Raw genomic sequence first — 25,599 nt, forward strand, 5'->3', positions numbered from 1 at the left:
CACCACATGTGCACATGCATGGCCCATTCTTCTGACATATTTTATAAAAAATAAAAATGGGCCAAGCAAGCTGGTCCAGGAGGCAAAGCGTTTGCCACCAAGCTGCTGTTCAACCCTCAGGATCTACGAGCTGAGAAGAGAGAACCAATTCCTGTGGGTTCTGTTCTAACCTCTGCACCATAAAAAATCAGCTCAGGTTGGTTGGTGGGGGCGCACGCCTTTAGTCCCAGCACTCTGAAGGCAGAGGCAGGCAAATCTCTGAGTCTGAGGCCAGTCCAGTCTATAGATTGAGTGCCAGGTCAGCCATGCTACACAAAGAGACCTCGTGTTGAAAGAACAACAACAACAAAAAAGTAGATAAATAAAATTAAGCTAATTTTTAAAAATGTAAAAAAAAAAAAAAATTCCGAAGAGCATTCACTACGTGCGGCACAGGCCATTCTCCTCTGCTAGTGTGGTCAAACAAAGACAGACAGTACAAACAAAACACTTTCAGGAAAACAGCCAAGCCAGCCTCACCAGAGATGAACCAAGTGGAGGTTGTGGAGGGTCAAAATACTCAGGCCCAGAGGCAAGGGACCCAAAGACCATGGGTCGACCAAAAGCAACGTTCATTACCTCGGCAATGTCCCCAGGGGATGACAAATCCTCGTAGAGCCCCACATTCTCCAGGGAAACCTTCAGAGGGGTAAACAAGCAGGTGAGGACAAAGGCGGGCACTGGATGCTTCCAGGCAAGAATAGGGCAGGGAACAGACTTGCCTTGAGGTCAGCAAGTCTTGTCTTGGCCAAGGAGATGTAGTCTGTAAGGAGGGAGTGGTACTTGCTTGGCACCAGGGGTGGGTGGAAAATATGCACCTGCAAGAGAGCACAGCACAGCAGTGTCAGGCTGAGGGCGAGCATGGCGCGCATCCCGGGGACCTGAGTGGTACTTGCTAGTGGGGTACAGTGTTGATGGTAAGAGATGGTCGCTAGCAGGCATGAGACGTGTAACTATTGACATCAACTCACAAGGAGTCTGTTGTGATGACGCACACCCGTAGCCCAGCACACAGGAGGCAGGGGTAAAAGGATCATGCCAAGTTCAAGGCCAGCCTGGCCTACATAGCAAGTTCTAGTCTAGCCAGAGGTATATAGTGATAGTGTCCCTAAAAAACCCACAAGAGAAGGCCCTTCGTTCTTGGGAGAAAATGAAGAATACTGTACTGTGGCTGGTTCTGTGAGTGGGAGGGAAAGCAAGGCTAGAGAGCTCTGTGGACACCAGCAGCTCCACACCACGGTCCCTGCCGTCTAGAGAAGACACTGCATGAGCAGAGTCGGTCCATGCGGAGTCACGCCTGTGATTGCACAACATGCTCTGGCCGAGTTTATAGGAAACTGACCACAGTGCTACGATTGAGAACCACAAGTCCAGTGAGGGCTTTGAGCCAGACGGCCATGCTCCACAGCACGAGGAGGGGTCAGAAGACACGAAGGAAGAATATTTCTCAAAGATGACAGGGAACACAGGTAGAATGTGCTCACAGGTGTGCACAATGACTTCACATTCCATGTACGTTTGGTTAGAGTCAGAGAGGGGGAAGAAAGGCTCTCGGTGTCCAGACCTCTCCCTTCTCAGAGCTGAAGGCTGAGACACTGAGGCACTCAGGACAGGATACAACAACAATGCTGTGTGTGTGCTTGTGTGTTCTCGAGAGTGTGTGTCGGTCACAGCCCTATTACCTATACCAGCACCTGACAGTCTTAAAGAACGGTTAGCTTGGCCACAAACAATAATGTATACGAAGATGGTTTCCCGTGATGACTGAAATCTGCCAGTCCCCTTGCCCATGTATCCCTGTTCTCTTTGGAAGGTAAATCAAACTTGACAAAAATAGAGCATCAGAGCTTCACGTACCCAGCGCAGCCCCAAAATAAGTGGGGGACAGGGTTAGCTGATAAAAAGAAAATAACACCGGCAAGCCTTCCCTCCTGTTTGAGATGGGGTTCCACTGCTCCTCACGATGGATTTGAGTTCCTGGGCTCCTGAGGTCTCATGGCCAGGCCTTGAGTGGCTGAGACCGTATACCACCATGCCCAGCTTCAGACTCTTTGGGAGTTTGAGACAGCATCTTGCTGCGGAGGCCTGGACAGAACTTAGGATCCTCTCGACTTTGCCTCTGAAATGTTGGGACTACAGCACTGGGCCACTATCTCTGGCCTCAGGACTTGTTGCTCTTCTCATTTTGAGACACTGTCTCACAAAGCAGCCCAGGCTGTCCCAGAGCGCCTGTGCCGAGCAGACCTCTCTCACACCTGTGATGATTCCACCTCTGCCTCCCAAATGCTGGGATTCAAAGTGAACGCCGTCACAGACTTGTTACAAATGTCCCAACAGTAACTTACATAAACCCCTTTTATTAAAAAGAAACCAGGGGCTGGAGAGATGGCTCAGTGGTTAAGAGCACCAACTGCTCTTCCCGAAGGTCCTAAGTTCAAATCCCAGCAACCACATGGTGGCTAACAATCATCCGTAATGAAATCTGACTCCCTCTTCTGGGAGTGTGGGTGCTCCTAGGTGCCTGTGCGGGCTCACTGTACATCAATGCTGGGCATCGCCTGAACTGTCTGGAGAAGCGCAGATCTCCCAGTCACTCTTCCTCCCAGACCCCACCTGGACCTGCCCATCCTTCTGAGAGCCTACGCGGTGGGCAGTCTATTACACGCTGGTAGAATACATCAATGCTGGGCATCGCCTGAACTGTCTGGAGAAGCGCAGAAAGCAGCCCTGGCTCAGCGTGATCTACAGAGGAGGCTGGGGTGACCCTTATAGCTAGGACATCACAAGCAGACAGCCTTGGGATGCAGCTGTCGGCTCCTTACCTGCATGTACCGAGGGGCTTCCCAGGGCACGAGGTCAGACAGGAACTTGAAGAGGAAGACCAGTGTTTTCTTGCTGCAGCTGTGGTAGCCATGTGAGCTCCCAAAGGACTCCTAGAGAGAGAGAGAGAGAGAGAGATCATGAGCCCCAGGGGCCCACTCTGTGCTCAGTAGCTTCACCTGTTAAGACACAAAACTGCTGCTGAAAAGAGAGAAGTTACTTTGATTCGGACTTCAAAATGTGCCAGGGATGAGCCAAGTTTATTAAAGAAGTCACAACTGCCGAGCAAATAGTATCTCTGGACAGGATGTGGAGGCTCAGGTCTGTAATTCCAGTACTCGGAAGGCTGAGGCGGGAGGAGTGCTACTGGGATGCATGGTGAGTTCCAGGGCAGATTAGACTAAATGTGAAACCCTGTCTCAAGACAACACTGACAAAGAGAGGGTACAAATAGAGCCTGGCTGGTGCAGGTAAGAGCCCGGCTGGTGCAGATAGACACACACACATATATCAAGTATCACAAAATAATACAAAAATATTTTCCTTCTCGTTCCATCCCCAAGATTTATTTATTTTACTATATGTAAGTACACTGTAGCTGTCTCCAGACACACCAGAAGAAGGCATCAGATCTCATTACAGATGGTTGTGAGCCACCATGTGGTTGTTGGGATTTGAACTCAAGACCTCTAGAAGAGCAGTCAGTGCTCTTTACTACTGAATCATCTCTCCAGCCCAATAAAAAAATTTTCCAACTTTTTATTAGGTATTCTCTTCATTTACATTTCAAATGCTATCCCAAAAGTCCCCTATACCTTCCTCCCAACCCTGCTCCCCTACCCACCCACTCCCACTTCTTGGCCCCGGTGTTCCCCTGTACTGGGACATATAAAGTTTGCAAGACCAATCAATGGGCCTCTCTTCCCACTGATGGCCGACTACGCCATCTTCTGCTGCATATGCAGCTAGAGTCAAGAGCTCTGGGGGGTACTGGTTAGTTCATATTGTTGTTCCACCTATAGGGTTGCAGGCCCCTTCAGCTCCTTGGGTGCGTTCTCTAGCTCCTCCATTGGGGGCCCTGTGTTCCATCCAATAGCTGACTGTGAGCATCCACTTCTGTGTTTGCCAGGCACTGGCATAAAATTATTTTTTAAACTAAGTAAAATTACATCTAACTAACGACTATGATACGATACAACAACACTGCTGAGCTAAACTAGTAGGTTTTGTTGGTTTGTTGTGTTTGTATACATGTGTGACAAGTTCTCATTCCTGAATTCACCATGTAACCTCAAACTCAAGAGATCTACCTACTTTGCCATCTGGATGCTGGCATTAAAGGCATATGTCATAACATTTCAGCTTACATTTATTATTTTTTTAAATTTATTTTTATTTTATGTATATGGGTGTTTTGTCTGCCTGTATGCTTGCACACCAGAAGAGAGCATCAGACCCCATTACAGATTGTGAGCCACTACATGGGTGTTAGGGCTTGAACTCAAGACCTCTGGAAGAGCAGGCAGTCTTCTGAGCAGCTGAGCCATCTCTTCAGCATTAATAGTTTTAAAAAATATGTAGGGCTGGAGAGATGGCTCAGCGGTTAAGGGCGCTGACTGTTCTTTCAGAGGTCTTGAGTTCAATTCCCACCAATCATATGGTGGCACATAGCCATCTGTAATGGGATCTGATGTCCTTGTCTGGTGTGTCTGAAGAGAGCAACAGTGCACTCATAGAAACGAAATAAAAAAATATGTAAAAAGAAAAAAAAAACAAAAAATAAGTAGATGCCCAGCAACATAGTTGACTCTGACCTAAAACGACAGATCAAGACATCAAGATGACTCAATTGATAAGGGCATTTGTACACAGGCCTGACAACCTGAGATCACACAGATGGCGGCAAAGATTGGAAACTTGTCCAAGAATGGATCCGAGTGAGGAGTCTGAGTGCTTGTGAGAAAAGACAAGAGTCATGTGACCTTAGATTCTTCAGAACCGTGGACTTACTCTTGCGTGTGCGTCCCTGCCCCTCCCAGGAGTAGCAAATAGGGCTGGGTTTAATTTCGATTAGCCATTCCAGCTGGCCACTGTTACTCGTTTATTCGCCTCTACGGAAAACCACATCTCCGCCTTGGGCTTGTCCTTGTGGTTATTTACAGCGTGAACTCATGAGAACTCTACTCAGGTGACCTTTATTAACCCTCAGAGGATAAAGTGATGCTCTGGATTAAGTTGGCTGTAGCATAAGAATTTACTCCACTTCATTTTTAGGCTCCCCTCTCCCAGGTCTGACTGCCTCAAGAATGGTAAACAGGAAGGACTTCTAAGGGCCTTCTCTGGCCTCCCTCAGACTACCGTTTATGTGCGTGCATAGTTATACACAAACACACACACACACACACACACACACACACACACACACAAATTAAGAATAATAAAACAGGCACTCAAATACTAAACATAAAAATATAGACAACTAAAATGCAACCAACAACACAGGGTAAGTTGGGTACATTTTAAATTACATCTTTTTTTGAATGAGCCAGGGAAATGGTCCGATCTGATGACCTGGACCCCACATGATAGGAGATAACGGAATCCCTGTGTGCTCTGTGTCCATGTGCTGCCGTGGAGGTGTGTGCTATTGACTTCAGTTGGCTTCAGGGCTTTTGAATGTGGCGTCCTCATGCTTGCGCGAGAGATATTTTACCCACTGAACCTTCTTCCCAGCTCTAAGTTATATCCTGATGAAGCTGATTTTAAAAAGTAAAACAAGAAAAAAGCAAACAAACAAAAACCAAAAAACAAGCACATCTTTTCAACAAATCAACAACAATAAAAGTAAAATAAGGGATGGCTGAAGAAATGACACAGAGGTTAAGAGCATTGGCTGCTCTTCCAGAGGACCTGGTTTCAATTCTCAGAACCCACATGGTGGCCCCAGGGAATCCAAAGCCCTCTTCTGGCCTCATTGTACCAAGCACACACAGGTATATAGATATACATGCAACTAAAACACTCATAAACATAAGAAAATAAAATTAAAAATTAAAATTAAAAAAAGGTTAAAAGGAGGAGTTAGCGATTAAGAGCATTTGCTGTTCAGATCTCTGAGTTTGAGCCCAGTCTGGTCTTGAGTTCCAGAACAGTTAAGGTTAGACAGAGAAACCCTGTGTCAAAAAAAAAAAAAACCCAAAACAAAAACCAAACAAAAATAAACTAAACTCCCTTCCTTTCTCCCACCCCCTGCTCTGTCTCTGTCTCCTTCCCTCTCCCTCTCTCACACACACACAAAAAGAAATAAGAATATGAAGTGGAGCATGGTAGCACATGTCTTTAATCCCAGAACTCAGGCGGCAGAGGCGGGTGGATTTCTGAATTTGAGGCCAGCCTTGTCTACATAGTGAGCTCCAGGCTAACCAAAGCTAGATAGTGAGACATTATTATTAAAAACAAACAGGCGCCGGGCGTGGTGGCGCACGCCTCTAATCCCAGCACTTGGGAGGCAGAGGCAGGTGGATTTCTAAGTTTGAGGCCAGCCTGGTCTACAAAGTGAGTTATACAGAGAAACCCTGTCTCGAAAAAACAAAAACAAAAACAAAAAAAATTCCAAACAGCCAAGATGTCTTAACAGCTCAAAGTGTTGCAACTCTCACATACTGAGTGATTCCTGGAACCCATAGTGCATGCACATGTGTGCACACGTGCGTACACACACACACACACACACACACACACTCACACCAGTCTAAACCTGTATCCACACCAGCTGACCAAGGATTTCCCTGCAGACTTCACCTTAGGAGCACAGACTCAACACTCCCGGGGTGACCTGAGATCTGAACTTTCAAAGCCCTTGCAAGGTGAGTCTGATGACTCTCAGGCTCAGCAGCACTGCGCAGACAGAAACACGGGTTGCAGCCAAACGCAGAAGACGGACATGTAAGTAGGGTCCATGTAAGGACGAGGCGCACACCTCAGAACCTTCAGGAAAAAGCAAGCAGTGTGTTTGACACAAAGAAGGCGCTACTGCTCCTACTCTTGCTGAGCAGTCTCCTATCTTAGGAAGGTTCCAGTAAACGAGATGCCACCCAACAGGCGACTGCTGAGGATGCAGAGCTGGGTTGTGTGCAGAGCATAGTAGACAGCTTCTGGAAACATGCATGAGCGAGGATCTGCCTCGGCCAAGCTTGCCACACTCGCCTCTGTTACCCGCAGTTCCCTCCGCCCCGCAACCAAAGCTCTCAGTTTGTCAGATAACCTGCTTCCCGGGTAACTCACCTTGAACCAATCTGCATAGGATGGGAATACATAGGGGCCCTCCAGAGTAGCCTGGCGCACGATCAGGAACGCAGTGACCATGCTGTCTAGGTGGTAGCTCTCAAAGGCCCGGGCCATCAAAGAGGCTACCCAACCTGTGAGATTAGGACACAGTCAGAAGCAGGCGAGGGCAGGTCACTCACATAACAAGAGCTTTGCTGGTGACTGAGTATCTGAGCTAGGCTCTCCTCGCATGGCAACAGCCACCTCATGCTGGACACAAGCTGCCTCAGTCACACAGAAGGAGCACTCACACAGTGTGACACACATGCAGACAGGGTTCTATTAAGTTCTTAGTGAGTGACAGGCTTCAGTCGTGTGCCTGCTCAGCCTCTACAGTGTGGGACAAGACTCACATCTGCATGCAAATCACAAGTGTGACAGGGCTCCCATGAACACATACATACCTTTAACCAACTGCTGTGCCTCGGGAAAGCAGACGACCAGGGTAGACACACAGGAGAGCACATGTTGCCAGTTAACCTCCTGCATCTCCAGGACTTCCTGCAAACGGCCAACTGACTCCTCTGGACCCAGGGTCGCCAAAACCTGGAATAACAGTCCCAGCTCCTTTCAAAATCCCAGTATGCCATTGCCAGGCAGGCGCCAGCTCTTCCGCTCTGTCTAGCCCCTCCACTCCAACACCAGAGAAGTGCAGACTTCACGAGGAGCCTCAACAGTGGCTGCCATATTTCTCCTCTCTGCAGTGGTCAGCAGTGGCCGGAAGAATTCTTGTTCTGAGAAGGAAAAGGCTCTGCCCAATGGCAAGTTCCCTCTCCTGATCCTGAACTACCGTCCTGGTGAGTACAGTCTCCTGCTGGAGACTCTGGAACCTTCTCACATGTGCAGTGCCCACGGGAGCCACTGACCCAGTCTTCCCCCTGAAGTCCTGCTGCACGGAGTGGACCAACCCCACACTCACCCTGCAGTGCAGATCCGTGAGCAGATGATGTGTCTTTGCAAAGCTCCACTCTTTCTGCATCTGAATGGCATCAGACACTGGGGAGGAAACACAAAAACTTCAAGTCAGCGTTTATTTTAAAACAAACAAACAAACAACCCAACCAACCAAGCAACCAACCATCCAAAATACCCTGTTTTTTAAGTTTCTATGTCAACTGTTTTAATTTGTTCAACACTGTTGACACGACCATTTCCTTTTGTTAACTGAGGTCATTCCTCAGAATCAGAGGGATGTGGGTTCCAGACGACAAGGATGCCAGACTCTGAGCTAGTGTCATGATCTCAAGGGCCTTAAAGCATTCCATTTCACCCCCAGGTCTCAGCGCTCAGGAGCCTGCGGAGGACAGAGCCACAAGCCCACCCAAGAGTCACTGATATCTCTGTGAGAGTTCCACCATAGGAATAGGGGAAAAGACCCCAAAATGGGCAGACAGTGGCCACGGCACGGCGGCCTACCTTTCAGCACGGGCTTGTGAGTCAGAATCTGAGTTAGCGTGTGACTGAAGAAGCTCTTCAGAGAATTCTCTGTTACCACACCACAGCACGTATGTCCGGAGTAGATAGGAATCCTGCAAATGACATGAGGGGGTGGCCAAGAGGGAAAGCACTGTTCATAGCCGGGATCCTGTCCAAGAACCAACGGGGCTCACCATCATGCAAGCCAGGAAATCACTTTCTCAACCAGGCCATGAAGCCACACGTGTCAAATGAATCATGGGACATGTGGTTTCATCAAGAGAGAAGTGAGCCATCTTAGGATGTCAAGAGTCCAGAAGCAGGGCAGGAGATTAGACACACTAGGAAGGCAGGAGCTGCATACCACAGCGGAAGACAGACACGTGGGAGGGAGGTCACACACACAGGACAGAAAAGTGGGCCTGAAGGACCTTCAGGGTCCCGCATCCTAGAAATCTGGAGGCTGAACAGGATTCTACAATAAGAAAGAGAACTCATGCCCTACCTCAGAAAAGGCTGGAGAGACCCCCTGGGCTTTAGCAACAATCTTCCCCGAGGTCTCCAACCAGCAGAGGGTACCCAGCTGGTTACTGCTACCACCCAAGAGTTTAAGATGCCATGCTTCATAGCCAAGTAAGAACGTCTTTCACACGAACAGCAGGCTCGCAGACGTACCAGCCACTCACTGCCTGGCAATCCAAAGTCGTCTGTGGATCAGCCTCCAGGGTATCAAGTGAAACTGACGACAGAACACAGGGTGGAAAAACAAGATCAGCTCCGTGAGGGTCCCTGTCCTGTGTCACCCCAAGCACTATCAGACAGAAGGCCAGTGTCTGTCACAGGCCTCTGGAGAGCCAGAATCTCCCTGGACAGCACCAGGTCTGCCAAGACCTCTAAGCCCTGTCAGAGCGCTGGGATCTGTGAGCTGTAAAGTTAAGGGCAGCTCGCAGGACTGTGGATGCTGTGCTGAGCTGGTTGGTGACACTTCATTGCTCCAGACATTCTGTGGGGTAGCGATGCAATGTGCAAGCTTAGTGTTCTACCTCCGTCCTTAATCCCAGCACTCGGGAGGCTGAGGCAGGCAGATCTCTGAGTTCAAGGACCGCCTGGTCTACAGAGTGAGTTCCAGGACAGCCAGGGCACTCTTCAGACGACCCAGGTTCAATTCCCAGCACCTGCCTGACAGCTTATAACTGTCTATAACTCCATTTACAGGGGAAGCAACACCATTGTCTGGCCTCTGTGCACAGAGATATATGCATATGCGCACGCGCACACACACACACACACACACACACACACATACACACACGAATCTGCTAGAACTGGTAGTAAGGGAATGAGTCGCTTATATCCGGAGGTTCAGAGTGAGCAACTTACAAGCCAGCATCCTCTGCAGTACATCAGTGGCAACCTGTCGACGGAACACAGATCCACTCAGTAATTAGTTCTCAAGCAGTCACACGCTGACTGGCACTACACAGGAGGATGCCTTGCTATGCTGAGGCAAAAGAAGAATCTGTCTCACTCTTGGGAGCTCTTTCTCACTTCTTAATAAATCCATGTAAGTTCTGATGTGTGTGTGTGTGTGTGTGTGTGTGTGTGTGTGTGTGTGTATGTGGGGGGGGGGGGCAGATGCAGGCAGGCATATAGGCAGATTAACCTTACACACTATACACATGGGAATGGGAGTTAATGCACAGCTCTGATCCCAGTGCACTTGGGAGGTGGACCCAAGAATAGAAAGTCAAGGTCAAGCCACGCATGAAGGCCTTTAATCCCAGCACTAGAGAGGCAGAAGCAGGCGGGGATCTCTGAGTTCGAGGCCAGCCTGGTCTACAGAGTGAGTTCCAGGACAGCCGGGGCTACACAGAGAAACAAAAAAGAAACCTCAAGATCATCCTTTCCTGCATGAGATTGTCTCGAAGCCCAGTCCCCCTCCAGCCTTTGCTTCCCCTCCCTACCTGGGGCAGCCTTTCGGGCTCTACAAGTCTTCTTGGGTCTGAGCTTCCCTGAAACCCCCTTGAAATTAACAGTTGCACAAGACCTGAAAGATAAAATATTCAAAGTAATTTACATGCATTAGGGTCTCCAAACTGCAGTGGCTCGTGCTGACCTAGCTCCAGGGAGTACACGTGTGCAGACTGCAGACCTGTTCATGCGCAGAGCACCTAGCCCTCAGTGAACCCCCACGCCTGCCACGGCCCGCCTGACTGAGACACAAGCGTTTATCCAACTACTTAAAGAGTCAAGTTTATGGAAAAGAAGTCTAAGATTTTATTTCTACTTTATGCTTCCTTTTGCTTTGAGACTGGCATCTTGCTAAACTGCCCACATCAGCTTCAATCTCAGCAACCCAGTGAAGAAAATCTAACTCTGCCACAAACACTCCTCACTAGGATTCCAACCAGTCAAGAAGACAAGAGGTGAGCTGGAGAGATGGCTCAGTGGTTAAGAGCACAGGCTGCTCTTCCAGAGGTCCTGAGTTCAAATCTCAGCAACCACACGGTGGCTCACAACCATCTGTCATGGGATCCGATGCCCTCTTCTGGTGTGTGTGAAGACAGCAACAGTGTACTCACACACATGAAATAAAAATAAATCTTTAAAAAAAAACCAAAAAACAAAAAACAGAGGCCCATGACTGACCTGGTTACCTCATTTCACACTAGACCCACAGGATTGTAGAGACTGCTCTCTTTTCCAGTATCAGAAGGAATAATTGTCCCCAGGAACCTGTCTGCTATGAACATACCAGAGAGCATGGCTTCCGTAGTATCTGGGGATGGGCAGGATGCACCTATCTGCTCACACAGAGATCGTAGGTTCCTGAAGAGCCACATGGCCATGGCTTCCGAGTCAGGATGGCTGGGGACAAGAAGAACAGAGGCTGGATTCCCCATCCCACTACCTTCACAATTTCATTCATTTGTTTGTTTATTGCAATAGTACTTAACTAGGAAGCACTGGCTAGCAAGAACGAGATAGCAGCTGCCAAATCCTGTCTCAGGGACCAACTGGACAGGGACAGGGCACCTGCATGGCTGCTGCTAATGCAAAAGAAAAACCATCACATCATTTTTAAAAGTGTACTAATGAGGGGGCTGGAGGAGATGGCTCAGTGGTTAAGAGCACTGGCTGCTCTTCCAGAGGTCCTGAGTTCAATTCCCAGCAACCACATGGTGGCGCACAATCATCTGTAATGGGATCTGACGCCCTCTTCTGGTGTGCAGGTGTACATGCAGGCAGAACTCTATACATAGCAAATAAATAGATCTTTAAAAAAAAAAAAAAGTTTACTAATGAACTGGGTGTGGTAGCACATGCCTTTAGTCCCAGCACGGGGGAGGCAGAGGCAAGTGGCTCTCCGTGAGCTCATGGCCAGTCTACTCTAGTTCCAGAATAGCCAGGGTTAGATAGCGAAACCCTTTAAGAACATTTAGTGATAGAGATGGCTCCAAGGTTAAAGCACTTGCCACTCTCGCAGAGGACCCAGTTTGATTCCAGACACCCACATGCCAGCTCCAGTTCCAGATCTCAAATCAGGCCTTTTTCTTTTCTGGCCTCTTTCTGCACGCATGTCTGTGCATCTGGTACACAAGCATACACGCAGGTACACACACATAGACGTAGAACAAGTAAGTAAATCTAATATAGTGACACTAAAGTGATCGCTCACGGGTTCTATGCAAGCCACTGCCAACCCTCTGCTCTGCCACCAAAAAAACAACAAAAACCTGTTTTTGAATTATTTCAACTCTTTAAAGCTTATTCCAACTACTTTTATGACCTATACTCTCTGCTCTGTTTCAGAAATCCTGTTTTGTTTTGGTTCCCTTTGTTTCTTCAGACACAGCAGAAGCAGGTGTCAGATCTCATCACGGGTGGTTGTGAGCCACCATGTGGTTGCTGGGATTTGAACTCAGTACCTTTGGAAGAGCAGTTAGTGCTCTTACTCCCTGAGCCATCTCACCAGCCCTCCCCTTCTTTTTGAAAGAGGGCCTTAGACAGCTCAGACTACATACACACACTAACTACATAACCAAGGCTGGCCTCAAATGCCTTAGCTTTCTGCTTCCAATCCACAGTACCAGGATTAGAGGTGTATGCCACTACATCTGGTGACACTAGGAACTGCATCTAGGGCTTTGGGCATGGTAGACAAGTACTCTGCCACGTGACCTACATCTCCAAACCTCTGGTCATGTGCTCACGTGAGCCCTCCCTGGCCGAGTATTCCAGGGTAACCAGCTAGTGTTTTGCCATGTTCAGGTAGCCTATAGCTCTATTAAATTTTTCTTAAGCTGAGGTTTCACTATGTAACCCTGGCTAGCCTGGCACTCTACGTAGACCAGGCTAGCCCTGAACTCACAGAAATTCCTGCCTCTGCCTCTGCCTCCTGGGTGCTGACATTGAAGGCACGAGCTGTCATAACTGCTGATCTAACTAACTATCCAGTACCAAGAGGAATGCACAAGTCTACCAATTATTATCAAAGCGTGCTTTTTCACCTTTAATTCCGTCCACTATTGTGTGGGAGACTCCAATGTCCTGGTGTGTATGTATTAGGAGATGTGCTCTGTGTGTAATTAAGTTTATTGATCATTTCTAGCCTCTGAGCTAAAAAAGATCTTAAAAACAACTGTCTGGGATTTCCTCTTTCGTTTTTGGAGACAAGGTTTATCTGTGTAGCCTTGGGTGTCCTGGAACTTGCTCTGTAGACCAGGCTGGCCTCGAACTCAGAGAACGCCTGCCTGCCTCTGTCTTGAGTACTGAGATTAAAGGCGTGTGCCACCTCTGCCCAGTATTTTCTCTTGTCTTTCTATACCTCTATTTTTATTTCTTTGATTCACCCAAGCCTTTTGGGGGTGGGGATTAAGGAAGAAATTCAACTTAAAAAAAAAATTCTTATGGAAACTGGTGTCGCAGCATGACCTGGTTTCAAGATGGCATTTTCAACTACGCTTGATGTCTCAAGCTAGACCTCAGAAAAGCTCAGACCGCCAGCCTTCTGATGGACTAGACAGGCAGGAGGTCCCAGACACTTCATGTAAGGCCTTGTACTCTTTTTCATCCAACCTCCTGAGGTATCAACATTCCCAATTCTTGAGCCCTTATGAATAAATAAAATAGAACGGTTGATTATCTTCATGTTTGGTTGTCTTCATGGTTGGTTGTCCTCACAGTTGGTTATCTTGATGGTTGGATATCTTCACAGTTGGTTAGCTTGGTGTTTGGTTGTCTTGTTGGTTGGATATCTTGATGGTTGATTGTCTTGTTGGTGGTTGGATATCTTGATGGTTGGTTGTCTTGTTGGTTGGATATCTTGATGGTTGGTTGTCTTGATGGTTGTCTATCTTCATGGCTGGTTGTCCTCATGGTTGGTTGTCTTCATCCACACCGCTGGCTCAGCATAGTCTGCTAAATCTCTCATTGCTGGTCCACCTGCTTCCCTTCTTCCAAGTTTTTGATTTTTGCTATCTTGTGTACTAGTCTGTTTTATCAGCTAACACCTTGTTATAAAAGTTTCTTTCTGGGGCTGGTGAGATGGCTCAGTGGGTAAGAGCACCCGACTGCTCTTCCGAAGGTCCAGAGTTCAAATCCCAGCAACCACATGGTGGCTCACAACCATCCATAACGAGATCTGACTCCCTCTTCTGGAGGGTCTAAAGACAGCTACAGTGTACTTACATATAATAAATAATAAATAAATCTTTAAAAAAAAAGTTTCTTTCTGGCAAATAATGTAAAGACACTTGCCACCATGCCTGACAACCTGAGTCCCATCCCAGGGAGCTACCGAATCCCATACGTTGTCCTCTGACTCGCACACAAGTGCGATGGCACATTTGTATCCTCACACAAATTAACAGTCTGACTCTTGAGGTGACTTCAGAAAAGAATAAATACAGCTACGTACATTTTATCAGTCATGTTTACCTGAGCTTCTCTCTCTCTCATTTTTTTTGGGGGGGGGGGTGGTTCGAGGCAGGGTTTCTCTATGTAGCCCTGGCTTTCCTAGAACTCACTCTGTAGACCAGGCTGGCCTTGAACTCAGAAATCCGCCTGCCTCTGCCTCCTGAGTGCTGGGATTATAGGCATGCGCCACCATGCCAGGCTTATTTCCCCACATTTTTAAAAGTAATCATCATGACGGGCTGAGGGAACGGCTCAGTCAGGGAACTGTTCCCTGTGCCCAGGGCTAGCGAGACACACACAAGATCCCTGGGTTGCTGGCTAGCAAGTCTAGCCAAATCGGCAAGCTCCTAGTTCAGTGAGACCCTGTGTCAAAGGGTAAGTAGAGAAAGATTGTGGAAGACACACAATACTGGCCTTAGGCTTCTACTAGCATGTATGTACCCATGTACATACGAGCATGTGTGTAATTTATGTAGACTATGCACATACAAGCATGGCTATACTCATGCACATTCAAGCATGTGTGTAACTTATGTACAGACTACGCCCATACAAAGCATGTACATTTACATATACGTATTAAAATCATCATCATGAGACATGCACAAAGAAAACATGCACAAGTATACTTTAATACCACTAAATGTTCTCATAACAAAAAGGACAAGTCCAGTCAGGCAAGCCGGCTTAGCAGATAAAGGCTCTTACCATCAAACTCGACCCCAGAACCCACACAGAGGAAGGGGAAAACTCGGCCCTCTTCTGAGCTCCTCAAGTGTGCCACGGCGCACGCACCCCCACCCACAATAAACAAACAAACAGACAGACAGATAGCATTTAGAGACAGCTTAGAAACACAGCTATGGAACAGAGAAAGGCCGCGAGATGGTAAGTGATGAAGAGTGAGCCAGGTACCTCTGCAGTAGCTCCTGTAGGCTCACGACGCTGTGCGTGTGAAGACGCCACATAGCTTCCAGCAACAAAGAGTTCTGAAAAACACAACAGCAGTTATCTCGACGTGGGCTTTGTCCTACAGAGTGTCCGGCCCAGGGTATGCTCATCTGCCCAGAGAAAGTGTCTAAAGGACTCAGGTCACACAGCATTCATGTCCCTTTCTGTTCTGCATGGCTTTCCCTCTGCAGTCTGTGACAGCTCTGACGTCACAGGAGTCTCCAGTGAAGCCATTCCCAATCCTTTCTACACTCTGGGCCGGAGCGAGCAGAGGTCCTGAGTTCAATTCCCAGCAACCACATGAAGGCTCACAACCATCTGCACAGCTACAGTGTACTCATATATACATAAAACGAATAAATAAATTAAAAAAAGAAAAGAAAAAAGAACTTCATATTCACCTGTGCTTTCCATAATTCCTGACAGAAGGTGAGACGGGAGAACATATTTTGTGCCAACAAATGCCGGGCAATCATTAGTAAGGAAGACAGCTTCTTCTAAAGAGAGATATGATCTGTTTTTTTTTAAAGGTAAATTATCTAAAAACAATATTAAAGGAACATCTTATTTTCCCATACAGCTAAAACAGACAGGTCGTATTTAAGGGGCCGGCTTCTCACACTTTGTTCCGGGCTGAGCAGCACGGGGTGGCTGGGCTCCACGCAGACCTGCTGCACACTGCGAGCAAACACTTTGGCAGATAGCACCCCCACAGGAACTCCCAGCCTCGAGGCCTGATCCCGGAAAGCAGAGCCTAAAAACGAAAGCAAGCCATGACTTTCCCTTAAAACACGAGAAACACAACCCTCCAAAGACTTAAGTTGAAAACTGCTTCTTACTTGGTGGTAGCGTCACAGTAGATAAAGAATAGACAGAAAGAGAAAAACAGGAGACACAAAATGAAGATGATTTTGTGGACAAACTGGCAGCTCTCAGTACACTCAGAGGCAACCTCTGAACTCCAAGCCACGCACATACGCACGCCATCTTCTACCACAGCAGATTCGCCCCATTGCGACATACAGAGGGCACGTTATCATCCCCCTTAGAAAGCAGCTCAGGGAGCAGAGCTCATCGGGCTTCCGGGGATGCTATGAGGAAGGCTCTTCCACAGTGAGCGGATCACTGACATATACGTTTAAAACCATAAGGGCTAGGGATGGAGCTCATGTGGTAGGGTGTTTATTGAGGCACTGGATTAGACCCTCAGCTCCTTATGCCATGACAGGGATCGAACCCATGGCCTCAGACACCGGACACAAGTGCCACTTACTGTGCTTCACCCTGAGTCCCTAATTACTTTAGCCCCCAGGGACCTCACAAACACTCAAGTCCAAACTGGACAGGATTTCCAGACACTCCACCTTGCACCTGAAAGGGAGCAGAGGCTCATGGGTACACTCAGACAGAAGCTAGAGAAGCTGACCCCAGGCAGGTCACCAGGTTCCTGACCCAGTCTGCGGTCAGTGATCCTGAGGTGAAATGTCCTGGGGAGCCTAGAACAGGCCGTGCTGACAAGCACATCATTTCTCATTTATTTCACTTCCAAAACTAGTTGTCAAGGAAAAAAAAAAAAAATAAGAAGGCTGGAGAGAGGGCTCAGCAGTTAAGAGTACGTGTTGCTCTTCCAGAGGACCCAGGTTTGATTCCCACAAGATACACAATGGCTTATAACTGTCTGTAACTTCAGCTCTAGGGGATCCAACACAGTCCACAGACATACGTGCAGAAAAAACATCCACATAAAAAAACTAAAAAAAAAAAAACTTAATATATATGTGTGTGTATATATATATATATATATATACATGTATATGTGTATATATGTGTGTATATATATACCACACACCCATTAACTTCAAGGCTCTAAAAACTCACTCACATCAATGAATAAGGAAAGCCACATGCAATAATTATAGAGGCTTCAAATTACAAGTGTCAGAAATCAGAGCTGGGACTGAAGACAGAAGCCTGTAATTCCAGTTAACAGGAGAGTCGAGGGAAGACTGAAAACTCAAGGCCAGCCTGGATGACTTAGTCAAAAATCATTCAAGGGGCTAGAGACATAAAATACCCTAGGTTCAAACCCCAGTCCGTCAAATAATAACAGACTTAAAAAAAAAAAAAACCAAGCGTGAGGGACTGGAATGTGGCCCAGGGAGTGAGACCACCTGCTGCTCCTGCACAGAACACAAGTTCATTTTCAACTCCCCAGTCATCGCAAATTCCAACCCCAGGGCACCCAGCACTTTCTTCCGTCATCTGTGGGTAGCCCCAAGCATGTGACATATACTCACAGATACTCATAAATTAAAAAAAAAAATTACTAAGGGCTGTCAAGATGTCCCAGTGTGTGAAGCTGCCTGAAGTCAAGGCTGAAAACCTGAGTTTGGTCCCCAGCAATGACACGGCTGAAGGGGAAAACAACAGACTCACACAGCTGACCTCGGACCGCCAAATGATCACCGCAGCATGAAAGCTCACAGTGAGTGAGTGAATGCATAATGAAAACAGTAGACTAAAAAGGAACAAATCATGAAGTGATTATCACTTTCTGAAAGAAATCACAGATAGGGGCTGGAGAGATGGCTCAGCAGTTAAGAGCACTGACTGCTCCTCCGAAGGTCCTGAGTTAAGATCCCAGCAACCACATGGTGGCTCACAACCATCCGTAATGAGATCTCATGCCTTCTTCTGGGGTGTCTGAAGACAGCTACAGTGTACTCACACATAATAAATAAAGAAATCTTTAAAAAAAGAAAAAAAAAAAGGGGCTGGAGAGATGGCTCAGTGGTTAAGAGCGCCGATTGCTCTTCCGAAGGTCTTCCGAAATCTGATGCCCTCTTCTGGAGTATCTGAGGACAGCTACAGTGTACTTACATATAATAAATAAATAAATCTTTAAAAAAAAAAAAAAGAAAAGAAAAAAGAAAAAAAAGCCAGACGTGGTGGCGCATGCCTTTAATTCCAGCACTCGGGAGGCAGAGGCAGGCGGATTTCTAAGTTTGAGGCCAGCCTGGTCTACAAAGTGAGTTCTAGGACAGCCAGGGCTACACAGAGAAACCCTGTCTCAAAAAACCAAAAAAAAAAAAAAAAAAGGAAAAGAAATGTGAAGTACAAAAAAAAAACCCTTATTTATTGATAACCACCCCCTGCCCTGCTTTCTCTGACTCTCGGGAAATGGGGAGAGTGACACCTGCAAGCACATGACAGACAGACACATACACACAGAGACAGACAGACACACACACACATACAGAGACAGACAGACACACATACAGACAGACACACACAGAGACAGACACATACACATACAGAGACAGACACATACACATACAGAGAGACAGACAGACACACACACATACACACAAGGGCAGGGAAGAGCAATAAATACCTCCGGGCAGTGGTGGCTCACATCTTTAATCCCAGCACTTGAGCGGCAGAGGCAGGGGCAGGTGGATCTCTGTGAGTTCGAGGCCAGCCTAGTCTACATATAGAGTAAGTCCCAAGACAGCCAGAGCTACACAGAGAAACCCTGTGGGAGTTGGGGGTGGGGGTTGGGGGGGAGTGGGGTAAAGCTAGGAAATAACTCCAAATCAAGTCATAGAGCCCGTGTAACTGGTGATGATACAAGAGAAAGGGCATTGTCAGGTGGAATCTGAATGTCTACGGACTGTAACAGATGGCGACTTTTTTCCCTTAACCGCTTCCTAAGTGAACTGAAAAGCACAGCGACAACTCACGGATGAAGGAAGCAGACCGGTCGGAGGAAGCGTCAGCACTGTCGCGGTCGATCAGCTCACTGAGACGCAACCTTTTACACTGTGGCTCTTCTACCTACAAACCGAAGCGGTAAGAACAGCAAGAAAGTGGTTTCAAGACTCCAGCAGTGTGCAGCTCGCAGAGCAGGCAAGTTTGCTTTGTTTTGGTTCCCTGGTTTGTTAGTTTGGTTTTATTTTGTTTTGCTTTTAAATTCATCTTTGTGTGTGAGAGTGAGTGTGTGTGACAGTATGTGTGTGTGTGTATTAGAATTTTTTTTAAGATTTATTTATTGTATATATATATGTGTGTGTGTGTGTATGTATATAGATAGATAGATATATACACATGAGTACATTTGTCACTGTATTCAGATATGCCAGAAGAGGGCACCAGATCCCATTTCAGATGGTTGTGAGCCACCATGTGGTTGCTGGGATTTGAACTCAGGACCTCCGGAAGAGCAATCAGTGCTGAGCAGCTGAGTGACCTCTAGCAATGACCTACCCTTCAGTGTCTTCCCTGTAAATGAGATTATCGGTAGCTCATGCCTTTCACTCTGGTTTGGAGAAACAAAGGAACTTACAAATATAAATCATACAGATCAGTGTGTGACAAACTGAAGTTCTGGTGTGCTGATGCTGCAATGGTTTAGTAAAACCAAGTCCAGAAGTAAACGGGATGCTACAATGCCAGCCCTATTGTTTAGGAGCATTTTAAACCATGTGAAAATGCCTGTGCTTAATTGTCATATTTAAAAGTGAGAATTAAATTGTCTGTATGCCATTCTGAACTGTGTTTCAAAATGACAACATGGAATTAGAGCAGCAAAGGCCTAATTGGTTCTCTTTGGTGGATTATGAAAGATTTCAATCACCCTCATGTTTCTATATATGCGTTTTCTGTCACAGTCTGTGTTTGCTGCAAAGAAACAATGTTTATCTTAATATTTAGAACAATTCCAGTGTCTGCAGTGAATGTTTCAGTCAAAGTGTCTCCAAGAGAGGGCTGTCCATCCAATTTGGGTGCAGCGCATGTCAACAAACGGTAAAGTCGGCTTCTGGGACAAAAAGCATCCCTTTGTCAGCAGTGAATTCCTCCACCCCACACCCACACAGGTTACAAACACTGCTCTCTTCCCCTGGGTGTTTCTCTGGAACACCGCTGAGCCATCTCTCCAGCCCCCAGAATTTCTATTGCTGTAATAAAAACACCATGACCAAAAGCAACTCGGGATGCTTCTTTCAGCTTACAACTTGTACTCCATCTTGCTGGGTGTGGTGGTGCACGCCTTTAATCCCAGCACTTGGGAGAGAGAGGCAGGCGGATCTCTGAGTTCGAGGCCAGCCTGGTCTACAGAGTGAGTTCCAGGACAGCCAGGATTACACAGAGAAAAACAAACAAACAAACAAAAACCAGATTGTACAGGAATCAACCCTCCAGCCCCTCGAGTACTTTTCCCAGAAGGAATTTATTAAAGCCTTTCATGAATTATTAAATGTACTACCCAACTACTTTCATCTCCAAAGACATAAAATATAAAATACACTCAGCTCTCCTCCCACCTGGTTTGCCGGCACCAGTTACTCGCCAAGTACTCAGGCTTAGAAGGACATTAAAAAGATTATGATCTGGCTTGGCTCCGAACATCCAACCTGCTCAGCCAGGACAACTTCCTCTTACCTCTAGCAAAAGGTCATGCATATTTTGATGGTATCTCAGGAGTTTCAGAGCAGAATCCTTTAATTTCTGTTCCCTTTCAGGATCATATTTTTGCTTTTTGACTCTGCCCGCTAAAGATATTTTAAAAAGAAAAAAAAATTGCTCAGAAAATTATAGTGCAACGTACACAGGGTGACACGCTGCGCGGAGGTCCAGAGAGAAGCTGTCCAAGTCTGGACAGTCACCTAGCGCTTGCAGCAAGCGGCAGGACCAGGAAGCCTGGGGCCCATGGCCCTAAGAGGACCAGCGCGGCCCAGGACGGCTGACTCGCGGGCAGGGCTGAGCCACGCTGGGATCTGAACCCGGACCCCGAAGAATGGAGGGACCGCACTGGCGCTGGTTGGGGGTCAGAAGGCAGAAATGGCAAGACCTACCCAGCAGCTCGGTCCAAGTTTTTCGGAGGCCCCGGGGCCCACCACCCATGGCAGCACCCCTAGCCGGCGAGCCCGGCATAGCGTCTGGAACACCGGCTCTGCAGCCCGCGCTGCCTTCCGATTGGCCGCGGCCAGGCGCTGGCGCTCATTGGCTAGGAGCATGCTTGACCACACCCCCGAGGGCGGACCCTTGCTCTGTGGCCCTCTTCCTCTTGGTTGTAGTACTTGTCCCGGAGTCTGGCTGCGTTCGGGTGGCAGAGAAGGCAGTATGGTGGCAGCCTTGGTGCAATACACCTGCGCCTGACAACTTAGAGGGAAAGTGGCGCAGAATTGCTAATGGCCCAGAGCTTGGCCTGGGGAGATCACGTGACAAACTGGACCCAGGTTTTCGGTAAAAAAAAAAAGCACTTTTACCTGCTTTGTTCAAAACTACACAGGATCGATCCGAGTACTCTGCTGTGCTTATTTGACTCTGAGGGAAAATTGACCAAAGGAGTTCTGGTGCTGGGGTGTGACTTTCAAGGGTTGAAATTAGAGTTGCTATCACTCCCCGCTAAGCGCTCAAAGTACTTAGGAAGGAAAAACAGCCACAAAAACGCTGTCATTCTTGTTTCTTCCTTTTTTAAATCCACCTTACGTGCGGGGCGGTGCTGTAATCTCAGCATTCCGAAGGCAGAGGCAGGTGGATCTCGGTGAGTTGGAGGCCAGCCTGATCTACCGAGCGAGTTCCAGGACAGCCAGGGCTACACAGAGAAACCCCGACTCTAACAAACAAACAAGCAAACTGAAGGAGGGCATTATGTGCACTGCAGCCACTGTCCTTGATTTTCAGCATTACCCCAGGTGTGTGCACACGCAGACACTAGTGGAAGACAGGACACTAGAGACAGGCTTGAACCGGCCATAGTAGCCAGGTTGTGATTAAAATTCACCCAGCCTGGAATCAGTCAGCAGCTGGAGGAGCCATTATCAGAGCCAGAGCAGAGCAGACAAAGATTGACCGAAGTTTCCCAGGAATCAGGCTTATCTGCCTCCATGACCTGGAGGTGCTACGGTCACACTGGGAGCCAAAAAGTCACTTTACCCATCAAAGAGAACACTTAAAGATATAAAACTGAAGAGAACCAATTTTTTTTTAATGTATTTCTACAAAATTTCATCACTATGGCCAGGACTCGTCCCAGTTCAGGATCAAATGTGTCTGGCAGCCCCACGTTGCCTCTAGCATCAGAAGTGCCCTCAGAGAGGAGCATCAGAGAGCTGCTCTGCCTATTAGAAGATGTGGCTCAAGGCTGGCTCAGTGGTTAAGAGCACCGACTGCTCTTCCGAAGGTCATGAGTTCAAATCCCACCAACCACATGGTGGCTCACAATCATCCATAACGAAATCTGATGCCCTCTCCTGGAGTGTCTTCAGACAGCTACAGTGTACTTACATATAATAAATAAGTAAATCTCAAAAAAAAATGGCTGTACTTCCATCATTGCCCACAAGGTGGACCCCCTCCAACACAAGCCCTCCCCACCCACACTGTTCCTCCCCTGCTACCCTGTTGTTGTTGTTGTTGTTGTTGTTGTTATTTTGAATGAGTAGGTTGGTGAACTCAGAGATACACTACCTCTACTGACTGAGAGCTGGGATTAAAGACACGTACCACCACTACCTGGCAAAAAAGGGCCATTTTCCTCCATATGAAAAAGGAAATCTAGCCGGGCGTGGTGGCCAGAGAAACCCTGTCTCGAAAAACCAAAAAAAAAGAAAGAAAGAAAAAGAAAAAGATAATCTGCTCAGCCAGCCTATGAGGACAAAAAAGAGTACTAGCTTACCCCAAATCACACCAACTGACCATCACCACCGCTGGTACTTACTGTGTGTTTTCAAGCTTTCGTTGGAAACGGTTTTCTTTTCGTTGATGCTTCGTAATTTGCATTTTCAACAAGTGCAGTAGCACAAGTTAGAAATCCTATCAGCTCTGGAAGCTGAGGCAGGAGGATCATTTCTGCCTAGGAGTTTGGGGTAGCCTAGGCAATATTGTGAGATTCCCATTTCAAAAACAGAATTAGAGAGCCGCTGAGGTGGAAACTGGCTAAGACACCCGTGGTGACCTCTGCACTCTACACACGAGCGCACATAGCAATTCACACATACATAAGTAGGAACGCACGCACATGCACACACACGCACACACACACAACGGGCCTGTCTTATCCACAGGCATAAATATCTTCTACATTGTGGATGTAGGCTTCTCCGACATTAATTTCTTATTGTTCTCTGGTGAGTCCCACTGCTTAACAGCACTGTTGCTGATTTTTTAATTAATTGGTTTTCCAAGACAGGATTTCTTCTGTGTAACAAAGCCCTGGCTGGCCTGGACTCGTTTTATAGACCAGGCTGGCCTGGAAGTCACAGAGATCCATCTGTCTCTGCCTCCGGAGTCCTGAGTGCGGAGTGCGGAGTGTGGAGTGCAGGGTGCTGGCTTTTGTTTTGTATTAAGATTTATTTTTATTTGTATGGCTGTGCGTTTGTGCGAATGTGTGCTACATATATGGCTACTGCAGAGGCCAGAACAGGATGCTGGATCCTTTGGAACTGCAATTATAGGTAGGTGTTAGCCACCTGACATAGCCACTGAGAATACTCCCTGAGTCACCTCTCCAGCCTAGGCTTTGTTTAGTTTTAGGAGAGGACAAAGGCTCAGGTGGCCCAATCTGGCCTCAGGCTCACTTTGTAGCTGAGGATGGGCTTGAACCCCTGTTCCTCCTGCTTCTACTTCACAAGAATCTCGGAAATAGTCATTGCAGATAGAACAACGGCTCTCAAGAGCATCCCGGATTGTCTAAGAGACCCCCAAATCCAATAACAGTTTCAGGAGATAGAATAAAAGATGACCCAGGAGAAACAAGGACATGAAGATACTCTTAAGAACAGATGTAGCTCGGGGGCTGGTGAGATGGCTCAGTGGGTAAGAGCACCCGACTGCTCTTCCGAAGGTCCAGAGTTCAAATCCCAGCAACCACATGGTGGCTCACAACCATCCTTAACGAGATCTGACTCCCTCTTCTGGAGTGGCTGAAGACAGCTACAATGTACTTACATATAATAAATAAATAAATCTTTAAAAAAAAAAAAAAAAAAAAAGAACAGATGTAGCTCATACATGTAATCTCAGCAATTGGGAAGCTGAGGCAGGAGGATTGCTATGAGTTCCAGGATAGCCTGGATGACCGTATGAGACCATCTAAAAGAGCAAAGAGAGAGTTGGGGGAGAGGAGAATATATTGGAGTGAGGATGAGAAAGTCTTCCTATGCCTCTCGAGGGAGCCTCTCGGCCCACTTTGGCTTCTGGCCTCCAGAACCCCGTAAGACTGGGTCTCTGACTAGATGGTAGCACACACCTTTAGTCCCAGAAGCAGAGGCTGGTGTTGGTGGATTGGATCTCAGTGAGTCTGAGGTCAGCCTGTTCTACACAGCGAGTCCCAGGACAGCTAAGGATACTAGTGAAACCCTGTCTCAGCAAAGAACAAAAATGAAGGAATTTCTGTTTTCCGAGTCCCTAGGTCATAGGTAGCCGTGTGTTTTGGCAGCTTCAGGAAACTTCCGCAGCCACCACTGCTTCTGTATCATCCTAAGTGTCAGCACAGTGGAAAATTAGATGCTGGCATCAGGACGGAATTGACTTTGATGTAGTGGACCACATGAAGGGTGCCAGGAAGCTCTGACTATGGAGCACAGGTGGGAGCCGGCTGCCCCAGCAGAGGAAGAACGCCAGTGTAAAGAGCAGAGGGCAAACATTCCAGCCTTGTGGACCATACGGTGTTTATCACAGCTACCCGATGTGTTATAATAGCTTAAAGCAGCCACAAATATGTCCCAAATAAATGTAGCTGTGTGCCAATAAAACTTGATTTAAAAAAAAAAACAAAAAACAAAAAACAGGGAGTGGACCAAAATGTGTCCCAAGTGCCAGAGTTTTTCTAGGTTCTGGTCTCTTCAAAGATCCCTGTTCCATGAATGAGGATAATACTGGATATGATGACTTAGCCTCATGACCCAGCAATTAGGAAGCTGAGTGAGAAGGATTGCAGTGAGTTCCGGGTGGGCCTGAGCTGCAGCATAAAACTCTGCCTCAAGGGGGAAAAAAGCGGAAATCTTGAGTGTACCCCAGCCTTGACATCTGAGCTCGCAGACAGACAGTAGTATCACATGGTTATTGTTTTTTTGTTTTTTTGTTTTTACTCTGTCAAGTAAAGATCATAATACAGCCTACCCA

General features: G+C 47.2%; 1 protein-coding gene across 9 annotated transcripts in view; it reads right to left on the minus strand.

Moving 5' to 3' along the window:
• Fanca (Fanconi anemia, complementation group A) overlaps positions 1–21,503 on the minus strand; it is a 52,358-nt gene extending 30,855 nt beyond the window's left edge. For 6 of the 9 annotated variants that reach the window (XR_387732.4, XR_003947233.1, XM_006530663.3 and 3 more), the window contains exons 1-17: positions 21,327–21,444; positions 20,914–21,023; positions 19,215–19,308; positions 16,092–16,225; positions 15,873–15,968; positions 15,436–15,509; positions 11,357–11,469; positions 10,566–10,648; positions 9,982–10,015; positions 9,277–9,340; positions 8,602–8,714; positions 8,105–8,181; positions 7,590–7,731; positions 7,144–7,277; positions 2,862–2,972; positions 762–857; positions 619–678 (exon numbers count right to left, since the gene is read on the minus strand). Coding sequence is in view for 7 of the 9 variants with exons in the window: in XM_006530663.3 (XP_006530726.1) it covers positions 619–678; positions 762–857; positions 2,862–2,972; positions 7,144–7,277; positions 7,590–7,731; positions 8,105–8,181; positions 8,602–8,714; positions 9,277–9,340; positions 9,982–10,015; positions 10,566–10,648; positions 11,357–11,469; positions 15,436–15,509; positions 15,873–15,968; positions 16,092–16,225; positions 19,215–19,308; positions 20,914–21,023; positions 21,327–21,405 (1,614 nt within the window). In the remaining 2 variants the exon portion in view is untranslated. Of the gene's footprint in view, positions 1–618; positions 679–761; positions 858–2,861; positions 2,973–7,143; positions 7,278–7,589; positions 7,732–8,104; positions 8,182–8,601; positions 8,715–9,276; positions 9,341–9,981; positions 10,016–10,565; positions 10,649–11,356; positions 11,470–15,435; positions 15,510–15,872; positions 15,969–16,091; positions 16,226–19,214; positions 19,309–20,913; positions 21,024–21,326 lie in introns of all 9 variants that reach the window. The other 3 variants (NM_016925.3, XM_006530661.4, XM_006530662.4) reach the window with 3 other exon arrangements.
• Between the last annotated feature and the right edge of the window lie 4,096 nt (positions 21,504–25,599).

The sequence above is a fragment of the Mus musculus genome, chromosome 8 (assembly GCF_000001635.26).
Source record: "Mus musculus strain C57BL/6J chromosome 8, GRCm38.p6 C57BL/6J".
NCBI classification, from domain to species: domain Eukaryota; kingdom Metazoa; phylum Chordata; class Mammalia; order Rodentia; family Muridae; genus Mus; species Mus musculus.